This window comes from Pundamilia nyererei, unplaced genomic scaffold (genome assembly GCF_000239375.1).
Source record: "Pundamilia nyererei isolate P.nyererei 1_Seehausen unplaced genomic scaffold, PunNye1.0 scaffold00089, whole genome shotgun sequence".
Lineage (NCBI taxonomy): Eukaryota > Metazoa > Chordata > Actinopteri > Cichliformes > Cichlidae > Pundamilia > Pundamilia nyererei.
Window position 1 is genome coordinate 2,438,766 of NW_005187490.1, and position 14,251 is coordinate 2,453,016.

The following is a 14,251-nucleotide window of genomic DNA, read 5'->3' on the forward strand; positions in this document are numbered from 1 at the left end:
AGAAACACTTTATGTATAAATTTGTATTAGCATTCACGTCAGCCATGGTCTTTATGTAGGACAAGAAATCAAAATACTTCACTAATTGGGTGGCTATCCAATGAATCTGCAAATATGACTCGTGGCCCTCCACTGGATTTATATCAGGGAAGGCTTGGGCCAATCTCAACACTCCATGCTACAGTCCTTGAGCCATCCATTAGCAGTTTTTGTGATGCTGAAGGATGTACTATCCTGCTGATGGAGGTCAGTAGCATCAGGAAGATGTCGGCTGTTTGCTACAAAGTTAATTTAGGTCACACTCATCAAGGTAACAATATGCGAAATTAAGATTTTTATGTATAGATATGTTGTAATGACATGGCTCATTTTTTTTTGTTCGGGTTAAATGGTCACATATATTTATTTTTGTATTAATTGAGCATTGTATCAACAAATAACAGTAAATCATAACAATTAATGTTTGATAACTGCAATGTTGGCATGCAGTTAGTACATTGTATAGGGAGTAGCTGGTAATAATGGCCCTAGGGCATGGTAGAAAATTCCCCCCCTAAAAAAGGTTTTTTCCTATATTGTAGGGCTTCTTGATGTTGCACTCAGCCTAATCACATCAGGTAGTTGCTGCATTACTCCCTCTAAACTGGACTTAGGGTACAGAAAAGTACAAATGGGACAAAAGCTCTACATTAACAATAAGAATGCCTAAATAAAACACTAAACGTTGCCTTAATATGTGCTTATACTGATAAACATTTTAAAAAGGATGGAGAGGATCATAATGCATTATAGCTTGATCGTAACAAAATGGAATCTAAATTTTCAGTAAAACCCATTAAAATACACGAGAATGCCAGCAAAACGTCTGTGGGCACAAACATCTTTAACGAAATGTGCAGTTGGCTTTGTTGTGCAGGACAGACGGATGGAGGGAGGTACGTGGAACCTTCATGTCCCATCAGCTAGTTTACTGTCCACCTCCTCTCAGTATGTCGCAGAAACTTGACGCACTCAGCCTGACGTAGTCCTGGGAAGCAACTGCTGTTTGTAGATACCAGCCAGAGCTTTGGAAGCACTGTGGATCATCTGGCGTTGGGTTAGGCCTGTCATGGCCTGGTGCCAGTCTGTTCTGTTGATGTTGGGAAGGCTTTGCTCCAGGACCTCACCCACGGTAACACTCAGACCTGACCAGCGCAGGCTGTAGTCAGGAGGGGTCATGGACTGAGCCTATATGGGGAAGGTTACAAAAACACTGTGAGTTGTAGCAGGTTTCTACATGGGAGATTTTGAAAAAAATAATTCTACGGTACAACCTGACATTTTTTGTTCAAAGACAAAAAGTCAAGAGAAAACTATAGAGCCTGAAAAAGGTGGGAAACTTTATCTTCTACCAGCATGACAGGATATTGCCAAAAGTATTTGCTCACCCTTCCAAATCATTAAATTCAGGGATTCCAATCACTTTAAGGTGTATAAAAATCAAACACTTAGGCGTGAAGATTGCTTTTAAAAACATTTGTCAATGGGTCCCTCTTATTTGCTCAGGAGTTGGGTTTAGTTCTAGCATCCCAAGATATGTTTGCCAATTTCATGACCTTCCCACTAACACATTACCTGCCTTGTGGAAAGCCTTCCCAGAAGAATTACAGCTGTAAAGGTTGGGCGGACAACATATTCAAGTCTGTGGATAAACAATGGGATGCTACTCAAATTTGTTTGAGTGTAAAACCAGGCAAGCCAATACTTTTGTCGATATAGTGTACAGTGTTCCCTCGTTTATCGCGGGTGTTACGTTCAAAAAATAACCCGCGATAGGTGAAATCCGCAAAGTAGCGAACTTTATTTTTTACAATTATTATTAAGATGGTTTAAGGCTGTAAAACCCCTCAATACACACTTTATACACATTTCTCAGAAAGGGGATCGACATTTTCACACGTTTCTCTCTTGTTTAAACACTCTCAAAGTTCAAATCTTCGAAAATAAGTCCAGCATTATCGAATGAAACCAAAGATCAAACCCTGTTTTCAGGTCCAGAACATGGGCACAGAGCAGCTGTGAGAGAATTCAGCATTAATGAATCAATGGTACGGAAGTAGAGGAAGCAAGAAGAATGAGTTCAGTAAAGTTTGACTTATCTGACTGTTTGGTTTCACTTATAATCCTTTTGTGTTTGTTGTCTTCTGCTAGCGAAGATTTATGTAAATTTGACAAGCTGGACGCAACTGTACTGTACAGGAGACACGGCACGATGAAATTGATTGAAAATGGTCTACAGTTGATCAGGACGCAGAACACAACGCACTGTGACAAAACAAAAAAACAAACAAACAAAAAACCAGCGAGGCCGTGAAAACTGAACCGCGATATAACGACGGACCACTGCATAACAAATCAAAAACGAAGGGAAACCTACAATACTTACTCAAGCAGTGTTGGTTTAGCTTGACTATAGAAGGTAACAGGCCTTTTTAAGCAGGCAAGGCTTCATTTCAACATTCCCCATGACCACCATTTTTTCCACGTACAGATACAAGGCCCCAGGAGCAACCATACATACAGTATACACAGCCAAAAAACTCCACGCCACCCTCACCCGCACAGTTTTACTTCTGTTTGGTTTTATAAATTGTAAAAGTTTCTTTTTCCTGAACATTTTTTTAAATATTTAAACTTCAACCAGAAAAGCTCTTCCTTTGTAAACCAAAAGATACCTGCTGGACGTGCTCTAATGCTACAGGGGTCGCCTGAGTGAAGAGCTCGATGTGAATGTTCTGACCAGGGTCCTCGAGGATCAAACATCCGATGTCAAACCACCTGGAAACAAAAAGAAGGTTTTGTTGTTGTTTTTAGAGCTTTTAACTAAATCTTAACGCTTTTGTTTGTTGCCACAAAAAAACATCAAACTGCATCAAACGTGAATATTTGGCTTGCATTTTATTCAACACATGACTAATTATAAAGTAAATAATGGAAGATGAAAGGTGAATAGAAATGTCAAAAAGCATTTCTGTCCTGTTGTAGATGAAAACTGTTGTAGCCCAGCATCCACACGTTTTTTTGTTTTTTATGGGATGCTCCGAGCTGTTTACAGCAGTACTGCGCACTGTTTGTGAGACAGAAAGTCCGCTAGGCCTCTAAGAATGCGTGTGCTTTCTTTTCAGAAGTCAGTCAAAACCTTCTTACTTGTCAGGAAAAAGTTCAGCAATGAAGTTTTCTAAAGAGACCACTGGCTGTCTCTCGTGGATCACACCAGCTCGACGCAGACTGTCAATGCGCTCCTGAGCCCCCTGCAGACACACAGGGACAGACAGACACACACATGTATGACTGAAGCTGCAAACACCAGTGCTGTCAAGAACTAAACTGAAACAAACTCAGACACTAGTAATACTTATGTAACTGGGATATTTCAGCATTTTATTTTGAACTAAGAAACAAATAAGTAAACTTAAAAATGACCAGACTGATATTTTAATAAACTAATACATCATCATAATTAACATTTTTCTCTTTTACTGTGCGTAGAGATATTAACTAAAATGAGCCTTGACTCATAAAATGTGGAACTCTCTATGCAATCCAGTTATTATGATTAAAAGGTTACACACAATTTTTCAGAAGCAACCTATTTTGTGTTTCGTTTTTCCCACAATATTAAGACTCAGTTCTCAAAATATTTCCTCTTAACAAATCTAGCACTGCATGATTTATATACATTTTTATCCTCACACGTGATGGTCTTAAAAGCCATGTCATTTATAAATAAATAAGCTATAAAACCTATTCAAGGAAAACAAACATTTGATGCTTGAAAAAAGTTGAACGAGAAAGAAATGAAGTAACGTAAAAGCGAAGTCCACTGACCTTGACACCGGCGGCATAGCCCACAGGCTGTGGAGCAATGTTTGACTGACCAGACTCTCCGGTGACCATGGCCAGCCCAAAAACCTCCTGGAAAGCATCTCTAACTGCTCCCACATTCATCTCCTTATCTGAAGTCACAACGATGTCAATGTCCCCACCAGACTCTGAGGATGAACAACACAGAAACATTTATTAAGAACATTTGAATGTTTTGTACATTTTTTTTTTTAATTGGGTAAAACAGGGTAACTTACTGATGTATGGGGCCATGCCAGGATCAAGAGTAGTGATCATGGACTCCACAGAGTGTTTGGTTTTGTCTAAGACTGTCTTTACTACAGCGTTTCCTGCTACTCCCTGAGGGGACACAATACACACAGAATAAGACTACCCAAAAATATATATACACACACACACCACACTTAACCAACTGTTCCTATTAACTTTAATTAAAGAAGAACTTCATCATTGTAAAGACTTTTTATGTTTGAAAAATATGTCCTACCATATCGCAAAAAAGCTACAGGGAACATCAAGCTTCAAAAGTCCCCTTTCACACATTTGTATTCTACCTTAAAAAAGCCCCAGATGCCTCCACCACTGTTGGTGTCTCCAGACACTCTGGGATCCTCCTGTTCCTCCGGGAACGTGATTGAAGATCCAGTATCTAATCCTCCTCTAATGACTGACTGCTGAAGCATGGGGTTGGACACCACACCTGAAAATATGGAACATTTTTTAACAAGTTGTACTTTTTTTTTAAAATAAATCAATTGTTTACAGAATGTCCTCTGAGCATCTGCTGCTGTTCTGTTTTGCGCTTCCCTATTGGCTAGATTGTGAGGTTGCTGCTGCGGTAGCCCATGCAGTTGCTTCTCCAGTCTCTGATTCTGTAGTCTGACAGACTTTAACTACACAGTCGTCTTGGAATTCAGCTAACAACGCTAGCTCTTTCTCTGCTCTGGAAATCTGCTGTGAGTTTGAGGACTACTGTAAAAAATATGATTTATTACCCTTATGTCTTACTTCTAAGTTAAGGGACATTCATTTCAGCTTTCAACACCCTGTTGTTATGTGTCTCAGGGGCCCTAAACCTGCACATGAGGTCTTCCCAGGTGTGGTACCACACTATCGGGCGTCTATCTTGTACTTAAAGCTTGCTCCTGTGCTGCCATGATTAGTGCCTCTGTGCCGTCTCATATTGGTCACCTGCCACCTAGAGTACATCTTGGATGGTTCTCTGGAGAACTTCTGGTTTATTCTTCTGCCTCATATCTCTCTGGAACACCTCTTCAAGCATGTGGCCAGGGCTGAGAGTCCTTGCATGGCAGGTTCCCAGGCCTCAGGTATGGACAGTTTGCTGTACTTCTTGGGTACCCCTTTCCTCATTGCACCTTTCTGCAGCTCCAATAGTTGGCTGACTTCCTTCCACACTGCCTTGATCTTGGCCTCCAGTCTTCTTCTCCATGGAGGGCACTGCTCCTTGTGGCTGTTCATCTGGTGGCCAACCATCTCTGTGATCACTACTGTCATAATGTAGATTAGTGGGTTAGTTTCCTAATCATCCCAGTAATGGATTGTCCATAATGCTGCATTCACATCGTCTAGCAGACTTTCAGAGGGTACTTCACATTTGTCTTGGTAATCGGCCATGAAGGGTTCAGGTTTCCAGCTTCACCATGATCCTCTCTCTCAGGTCAGCTTCTCTCGCACTCAATGCACCTCCAGTCATACTTGGGGCTTGCTACTCGACCGCTGACTTTACTGGGACTTCATAAGAAACAACAGTTCTTAGGTCCATTATAATAATATAGATGGGCAGTTCTGATAGCATTGCTCCCACATTGATGTTTTTGATTTGTTATTAGCCATAACCACGAGCCGCATCCTTAATGATAACTTAACTAAACGTTAAGTGCCAGTGGTGTAGAAACTGGAGTTTCACGGACCTTCCAAAATTGCTTTCAAAAGGGTTGTTCAGTGTTGTGAATGACAGCTAGTCAAGCGAGGTGTGCTTGCCTGTTCAGGTATAACGTGAAGGTATTTTTCAACTGGAGAAGGCAAAGATGCCTCTGTTGGTATCAATACTGTTGCAAATGAGTATCTAATTTGATAGTAATATTTAGTGTTGGCTAGTATGTGGGTATTCTGGGTGTCAAACTGATTTGGTTCCAGTTTTTAAAAGAGCATAAATGTGTTTATCAGATTCGAAAATTTCACCCGAGCTTCACATTTTTCACTCTGACCTGGTATAGAAGCAGGACTGGAAAATGTTGGCATCAGCGGTGTCTGTGGGGTTCGACCAGCATGACCCCGTGTGATGTCATATCCTGCACCCACGGAGAAGCTCGATACAGGCGGACCTACAGGAGGGGGCAACATGCTGGAAGCAGTAGAAGGAGGTCTGATGGAAGAGGCCTGAGGAGGCAAAGAGAAGGAGGCAGCAGGAGGGACGGGAGAGCTGCTGGTGAAAGGTGAGGCCAGTGTTGAGGCAGGGGGAAATTGGGAAGAAAGGGAAAGCGGTGCAGCCAGAGGGCTGCTGAAGGCAGGAAGTGGTGGGACACTGGGGAGAGAAGTCGAGACTGAGGGGGAACTGATTGTTCCTGGGAGAGGGAGCGAAGTGGACAGACCTGAAAAACAAAGAGAAACATCCAATCAGAGAGAGCTTTCCCTCTACTCATCTGCTTGCCATTTTCTCACTCTGCAGGTCTTTATATCCTCAGCTCTGCTCTTTAGGCCTGAAACCCGTCTGATTTCACTCTTTATTTGCTTGAATTAGTTCTCTAGACTCTCTGCTCGGGTTACCTTGCAACATCTCGCTATTAGGTGACTGCTAGAAGTAAAATTGCTAATATTAACATTCACACCGCACAGGTAAATATTTATGATAACTGTGTAATACTTTGATATTGCTGAAATGAGTTTTACTTCTTACTCTTCTTACTCCTAAACTGCTATTTAGAGTTATGAATGTTAACTACTATAGCTTTTAAGGAAAGGAGGAGCCATGTTTGGCTGTCTGCAGCAATGTTGTGTCCAGTTGTGTGCCAGCTGAAGAAGGCAAAGACAGCACAATACTGTTGCAAGTGAGTGTCTTAATTGAATATTAATTTTCCAGTTTTAATATTACAAGCCATTCAGTCCCTGTACAACCACAGCGAGTGCTTAATTAGCATTGCCAGCAACAAGTTGGACTTGTTTCCAGAGGATGTTGGACTTCATCAGGGATGCACTTTGTCATTGATTCTGTTATGAACAGAATTTCTAAGCGGAGCCACATGGCTGAGCTTCTCTGTTATTGTTACTTCCCTGCAACCCAGCTCTGGATAAGTGGTAGAAAATTGATAGATGTTGTATCCATAACGTCCACATCAACAGAATTTAAATTTATTTACACGTATTACCAATCTTGAATTTGTATCAACAATGTGAACTGTAGCAAATGACATTTAAAATCTCGACTCAGCTAAGCTACAAGCAAAGGGAATGTTGATTTGCACATCAAATGTCTTACCAGCAGAGGTGGGCAGGCTTCCGACTGGGCCACCCACAGTCAGAGGGGTGGGGCTGGCAGGAGGTGTAGTCTCAATCCCACTTTCTTCCATCATATTCTCTGTAGTATTTATTTTAACTTCAGCCCAGAATTGCTGCAATAAGATGTTGTGATGAATTATATTGTGTTCAACTTGTCGGTCGATTGTTCATTTCCTGCATGTACACTCTGGGAACTATAGCACATAAAGTTTGACTGACAATAATGTTTATTAAACCTTTTTTCACACCAAGGAAGAAATTTAGAAATTTCTAAAGTTAAATCTATAAGTATATGAACACAGCCACAATTTTCTATTTTTTTTATTTTGCACACTACCAATGTTTTTTGTCTATCAAACAATCAAGATGTGATTGATTTTAGTACTGACTTTCAGCTTTAAGTTAGTGGATATAAACTAAAGTATTGCACTGGTGATGCCATGGTTGTTTGCAGGTAGACCAGCTCCATCAATACTAAAAGGTATATACAGATTTTAAAGAAACATATGCTCCCATTCAGATGATGTCGAGGCCTTGCATATTTAAGCAAGACAATGCTGAATCACATACTGCATCTATTACAAGAGCATGTCTTTGTATTAAAAGAGTAAGGGTGCTGAACTGGCCTGCCTGCCGTCCAGTGCAGATTATTGTGAACTTCTTTTTATTGATTGAACAGGTATCCTCGGTTTTCTAAATCAACAAATTGATACATGCACCTTCCTGTGACAATGCATCGCACAGTTTGAGCCTCATTTATTGGCTTAAGTAAGGTAGACTTGTGCCTGATTTAGACTTCTGCAGAGAACCTTTGAGGATTCGAGGAGCCTATGAAAACAAAAGTGTTGTTGCCCACATTTATGCCTGTGTGTAGTGCACACAGAATCAGCATGGCTGCACCCTCCTATGTCAGTATGCATACTGCAGCAAAACGCCATCCCAATGGATTTAGTTGGACGATCATTTATTTTTCCAACATGACAATGACCCCAAACACACCTCCAGCCTGTGTAAGGGCTAGTTGATGAAGAAGGAGAGTGATGGAGTGCTGCATCAGATGGCCTGGCCTCCACAATCACCTGACCTAAACCTAATTACAACCATTCCAAATTGAGATGGTCTGGGATGAGATGGACCGCAGAGCGAAGTCAAAAGGGCCAACAAGTGCTCAGTATCTCTGAACTCCTTCGAGACTGTTGGAAAACCATTTCAGGTGACGACCTCACGAAGCTCATCGAGAGAACGCCAAGCGTGTGCAAAGCAGTAATCAAAGCAAAGGGAGGCTATTTTGAAGAGCCTAAAACAAGTTCTCGTTTACTACATAATTCCATATGTGTCCATTTATTTTTTGGTGCCTTCAGTGAGAATCTACAATGCAAATAGTCATGAAAATAAAGTTGAAAAAATATTAAATGAGAAGGTGTGTCCAAAGTTTTGACTGGTTTTGTAGATTTGTGAGTCCTTAGATGGATCATTCTGAGGCAGTGATTTTATCTTATTGTTAAATAAAAACAACAAAAAAACAACTGTGGTGAAAAAGTAGCCAGAAATGCAAATAAGGATTCAAGCGTGTTGAACAAACCAATCATAACAGCTGCAGTCTGCACTGACCCACTGTGTAATTACATTCTCGGGAGGTGCACCTCAGGTTACATGGTACGTCAGGAGTTTACAGTGACGTCATAGGTTCCCACATAGATTCCCTGTTAAACTTGGGCATTAAGCTGCGCATGTAAAACATATTCCCACAGAAAATAATCTGTATTGCAACGCATTTTAATCCAAAACTCAGAAGATAACATGCTGGGAGCAGGCTATCAGATGCGCTGTTTTAGGAGCATATAGTAATAAAATTGTTTGATCCCAACAGAAACAAACAGAAGACCCTCTTACGGTCTCCACAGAGGTCTTCCAGGAAGCGTGATCATATTTTCTGATTGATCAGCAGACCATGAATTCACGCATGGTCCTTTCTAATCTGGAATCTAGACTGCTGCAGGTCAGGCTTTGCAGCACAACCTACTACAGCGATTTACCCCAGTAAGACATGAACCACCGTCGTAGTACAAAAACCCAGGGTTAAACCTTAAGTTAAGTCCCTTTCGCACACGAAGAGGCAAGCGCTGTGCTCTGAAACAAAGCGGATCTATATCGTCTGACGCGGACACACAAGGTTTGTTCCGTGTCTGCCACGCCACAGAACGACAGGAGATCCAAATGAATGCAGTGTAGCGTTTTTTAAGACTGTTCACAACTTACACGTGCCTCACAACCCCAAAGAAAAACAGCAAAACGGACAAAGTACCATACACATCTTTATCTAATTCTCTAAAAAAGACTCAGCATGACACGTGCCACTATTATGATCATCTCTACAGAACAAGTAACTTAACTACTCACCTGCTGGCGGTACTAACACAATACACCCATAAATAATAATAAAGCGCCGACCCACAGTGATGACGTGGTGCTTTGCCACGTCTGCTCCAGCGTGACGCCTGCCGCCGTCTTACGTGGCTTACGAAACTAGTGATGTGAGAGGCTACTGATTTCCCTTTCCGATCTGATTCCAAGTAAAATTCAGGCTGGAATCGGCTGTGTGAAACTGTGTGTTTGGAAAATTTAAATCACAAGTAGTGTATTTCAAACTATACCATAATAATGTATACAAGCCATCAGACTTCTTACTTATGAAGAGTGATCATACAAGGAATAAAAAAAAATCTGAAAATGTAATACCTGCATTTAAAATGTGACTGAATTGAAAATTATAACAAAGCTGAGAAACATTTTAGTTGTCTCTGTAGCCAGAGTACAGGCCACTATTTACTCGTGTGGTGCAAGCTATTCAGTCTGTGTATTCTGTATTTTGTTTTAAAGGGTTGTGCGTGTGACTGGTTTCTTGTTTTATTAAAATGTACACTGTCTCCTGACTGTGCGCAACGAACTTGGTGCTCTTTTAGAGTTTTTCTTTGACTTTTAACGTGTTGTGTTGTGTTTTTATTACAGTGAAGCGAGGACGCACCAGTAGCCGTGGAACCTTTGGTGGTGGGTTATTTTCCACACTTCCTAAGTCCAGATCAATGTATGGTTTTATGTAATCCAGGACATTGTTATAGAATAGGCTATACCACACTTAGCTTTTATTGTTTTATTCTTTTTTTATTTTTATAAATTTATAAAAGGGTTAGGGTTAGACATATCAATATTGGACTTGGTAGTGCAGTCCCTACCAAGTCCCTAAGTTGCTGTCTGTTGAGATTGATGGTTTGATAAATGGGGTGACTGTCCCGTGCTTGGTGGATACTGGGTCTATGGTTTCCACCATCACAGAGAGTTTCTTTTTGACACATTTTGCACCTTGGGGACAAGAATGCCTTCATTCATGCCATTGGTTGCAGCTTTGGGCTGCCAATGGGCTCTCCATTCGTTTTATTGGTTATTTAGAGCTCAGTGTACTCCTGTGTGGTAAGAAATGTCCTCTTGTTGGATCCTTGTACTGAGAGACACTCCTGCTGCCATGCCCTCTGTTCTTGGCATTTTAGGGATGAATGTGACCGCTCTTATCAAGAGCTGTTTGGGGCATATGGTGGGTCTTTGTTTAATTCACCTTCCGTGTCCCAGGCACCAGGGCCAGTTTTGGAGGCCCTGCATCAGTGTCACCAGTCTGCTGACCAAGTGCCAGAGGACCCTGTAGGCACCGTCAAGGTGTGCGGCCCACGAGCCGTACGGATACCTGGTGTCGTTACGCAGCTGGTGGCCACTACATATTCCCAGCAATTCTCAGGCCTTCCTAAGTCCAGTTCAGTGTATGGTTTTATGTAATCCAGGACACTGTTATAGAATAAGCTATACCACAGTCAACTTCTATTGTCTTATTCTTTTTTTATTTTTATAAGCTTAATTAAAGACATATCAATATTGGACCCAATCTGCCTCAGTTGTGCATCCCTAAACCTGTGCGACCTTTTCAGGTTTTTAAGAAGACTTTATAGTTCTTGGGGGTGAAATTCCCCTAGGTGGCGTTGTCATTTTATTATTTGTTATATAACCCCTTGCTGTTGCTGTTTTACTGTAAGTATGCTATATATGTTTAAAGATACAGGATAGTCTATATAATCCACTTTAGGTGCGCTAAAATGTGAACAAATGGGATTCTGTAATTCTAAGGATGTGGTGAATTCTCGTCTTTTAAACATAGACACAAAAACCTAAGTCTAGACATAAGTCGCTTTCCAAAATTCTGCAACAGTATCTGCCTGCAACACCAAAGGACTCTGCGATTGATGTTTGTCTTGCCCTAGCAGCAGGCTGCACTCCTCCTTCAGCTCGCCTCATGATAAACTCATCATCATATTCTGTGTTTTAATGTACTTTTTCTTGTGTATGATGTGTCACAAACCACGTCTTGGCTGTCTGATCATCAACTGAGTGAGCAAGCACATGTTTGTGGTGATGCAGTTTTACACCCGTTTGCACATCACTATGATAGGTGAAAGAAGACATATATACCAATAATTTAGACGATCTCTGTGATATATAGTGTCCTTCTACTGCTGTTAATCATAAACTACAAAACTGTACAAGCTGAAAAATAAACACATTTTAATTGTTAAAGACTTGAGGACTAATGCTGTTGTTGAGGCAATAATTACATTTTTCTTTTCCCTTGGCCTTCTTTTGCTTTTCTTTTTTTTAGCATGCTAGAATATGCAAGCTAAATATATACAAAATATATACAAAAATTTTTTGGACATCTTCATGATTATTCATGCTTTTATTTCTTTAAAATAAATTTGACTAACCGACAAGCCAAATTCAAAAACCATTTAATGTCAAAAGCTCACTAAACAAAGGCATTTTAAACCATTAATCGGATTCTTCAATAATGGATCATGCCATTTAACTGTACGGCACTTCGCATCATGCATTAACAACATTAACATTACGTGTTACAGTGAAAGAAAAATGCCTGAAATAAACATCCGAAAAACAAATAAACTGCGACTGAAAAGTGTGATGCGTTGCGCTGTGCAATATTAACGATGCACGCTGGTTGAAAATTCATGACATCCACTTCAATAAAAGATCAAAATCTAATATTACAAAATGATTAATCATCCATCCATTTTCTTCTGCTTACCTGAACTCGGGTTGTTGGGGCAGCAGCCTAAGCAGGGAAGCCCAGACCGCCTTCGCCACCTCCTTCAGATTATCTGGGGAAACATGAAGGCTAGATATATTCTCTCCAGTGAGTCCCAGGTCTGTGCCAGGGCCTCCTGCCAACGGTAAATGGCCTGTATTTGTATAGCGCTTTACTTAGTCCCTAAGGACCCCAAAGCGCTTTACACAATAGGACATGATTGGTTGGGACACCTTGCCAAACCTGGAGGTGTCTGCCTGTACTGGCTCCTTTTGACTCTACTCAGAGTCCGTCCTGAGTGACTGAACTCTTCACCCTGTTGCTAAAGGAAAGTCCATGCAATTTTTAGAGAAAGCTAAATTTTTTTAGCCTTTAAAAGAACTAGCAATAACAATGTCAATAAAAAGATCAGGCCAAGATTAACGAATTTAAGTTGTTTTTTCACCAGCCATGCTCCATCTGGTTAGGACAAAATTATTAAAAAAAACATTGGGTATCAATTAAAATGTAAAACAATTAGATTAGTATTAGTACATCTGGTGCCAATAGCAATGATTATTTGGCAAATCTACTAAGCTCGGACATCCCTAATTTTTAGACCTTACAAAATGTCATCTACATTATAACAAAACATCAAGTGAAACATTCAAGTATGTGTGTCCTTCGGCTCCTAGGAGGAAGTCAGAGTACCTGAAAATAATTCATACAGGCACAAGGAAAACATGCAACCAAGTCTACATAAAAAGACTTTTTGAATTCAGAACCTTCTTGCTGTGAAGTGCTAACTAATACATCATTGTGCTGTCACAGTGAAAAAGTTACTTTTGGTTGACCCCTTACACACAAGGAGTCACCACAGCAGGTAGCTTCACATGATGAATCTCAAAAGAGATCGCCATCCTATTAGAACATTTTTATAGAGCCATAATAAGAGCTCCTATTATTGTCTCTTATTATTAGGGCAATATTAAGAGCTCTGCAAATCAAATCAGAATATGTTACAAAATTCATAAACTCTGAACTGAAAGAGCCAGATACATCTTCTACATTAAACTGAACTACTCAAAAGTCCATTTGAAATATTAAAAATACATATTAATTTATCTAAATTGTAATAATACAGTATAAATGTAGATTATAGCAATTTCTCTCTGAAAACAGTATAACAGTTGAGAGGAGGCTGAAAAAGAATTCGTTTTCTATAAGGGTGAAGTTGTCTGTTATTGTCAGGACCCGGGCTCCCCAGTGGACGCTTTTCCCTCTCTCTCTCATTCTCTCTGCTTGCGTTCCAGGTCATGCCTAGGTGGGGCTCCTGAGTCACCACCCAACTCAGGAGCAATCTAGAGCTACTTAAGGCACAGGAGGACTACCAGTCGTCGATGGAACATTGATCCACTTTGGTAGTGAAACCCTGGCCCGTGCAAGTCACTTTGGTTTGCAAATTTCCCCGTCGCAATAATAATAATAATTATTAATAATAATAATAATAATAATAATAATAATAATAATAATAATAATAATAATGTATACTTTATTTTTTACTTTTAACACATTGCAATGTGGAGAAATCGTTCAGATCAAACGCCAAACATTTTTATGAGGATGGACACCACCCTGGACTCTTTTATACCTTTCCAGAACACTCTCAAACAAACAGCATCTCTATATCTTCAGTCCCATCCTTAAAACCTTCTCCCTCAGAGAGAG

At 40.4% G+C, this 14,251-nt stretch overlaps 1 protein-coding gene across 1 annotated transcript; it reads right to left on the reverse strand.

Moving 5' to 3' along the window:
* Window positions 1-13: 13 nt before the first annotated feature.
* On the reverse strand, window positions 14-9,885 carry prrc1 (proline-rich coiled-coil 1). The gene is made up of 9 exons (XM_013912404.1): window positions 9,802-9,885; window positions 7,382-7,514; window positions 6,114-6,497; window positions 4,440-4,585; window positions 4,122-4,224; window positions 3,868-4,031; window positions 3,187-3,290; window positions 2,715-2,817; window positions 14-1,227 (listed from the first exon to the last, which is right to left on the reverse strand). The coding sequence occupies exons 2-9, from the start codon at window positions 7,473-7,475 to the stop codon at window positions 1,012-1,014; spliced, it is 1,314 nt and encodes a 437-aa protein (XP_013767858.1). The 5' UTR covers window positions 7,476-7,514; window positions 9,802-9,885; the 3' UTR covers window positions 14-1,011.
* Window positions 9,886-14,251: the final 4,366 nt, after the last annotated feature.

What these genes read in the sequence shown, in the direction of transcription:
- prrc1 (XM_013912404.1), bottom strand. Translation starts at nt 7,475, where the DNA reads ATGATGGAAGAAAGTGGGATTGAGACTACACCTCCTGCCAGCCCCACC. An exon ending in CAGTCCTGCTTCTATACCAG is followed by an intron (nt 4,586 to 6,113) that starts GTCAGAGTGAAA and finishes CCATATTTTCAG; the next exon opens with GTGTGGTGTCCAACCCCATG. An exon ending in CATTAGAGCACGTCCAGCAG is followed by an intron (nt 1,228 to 2,714) that starts GTATCTTTTGGT and finishes TTCCCCATATAG; the next exon opens with GCTCAGTCCATGACCCCTCC.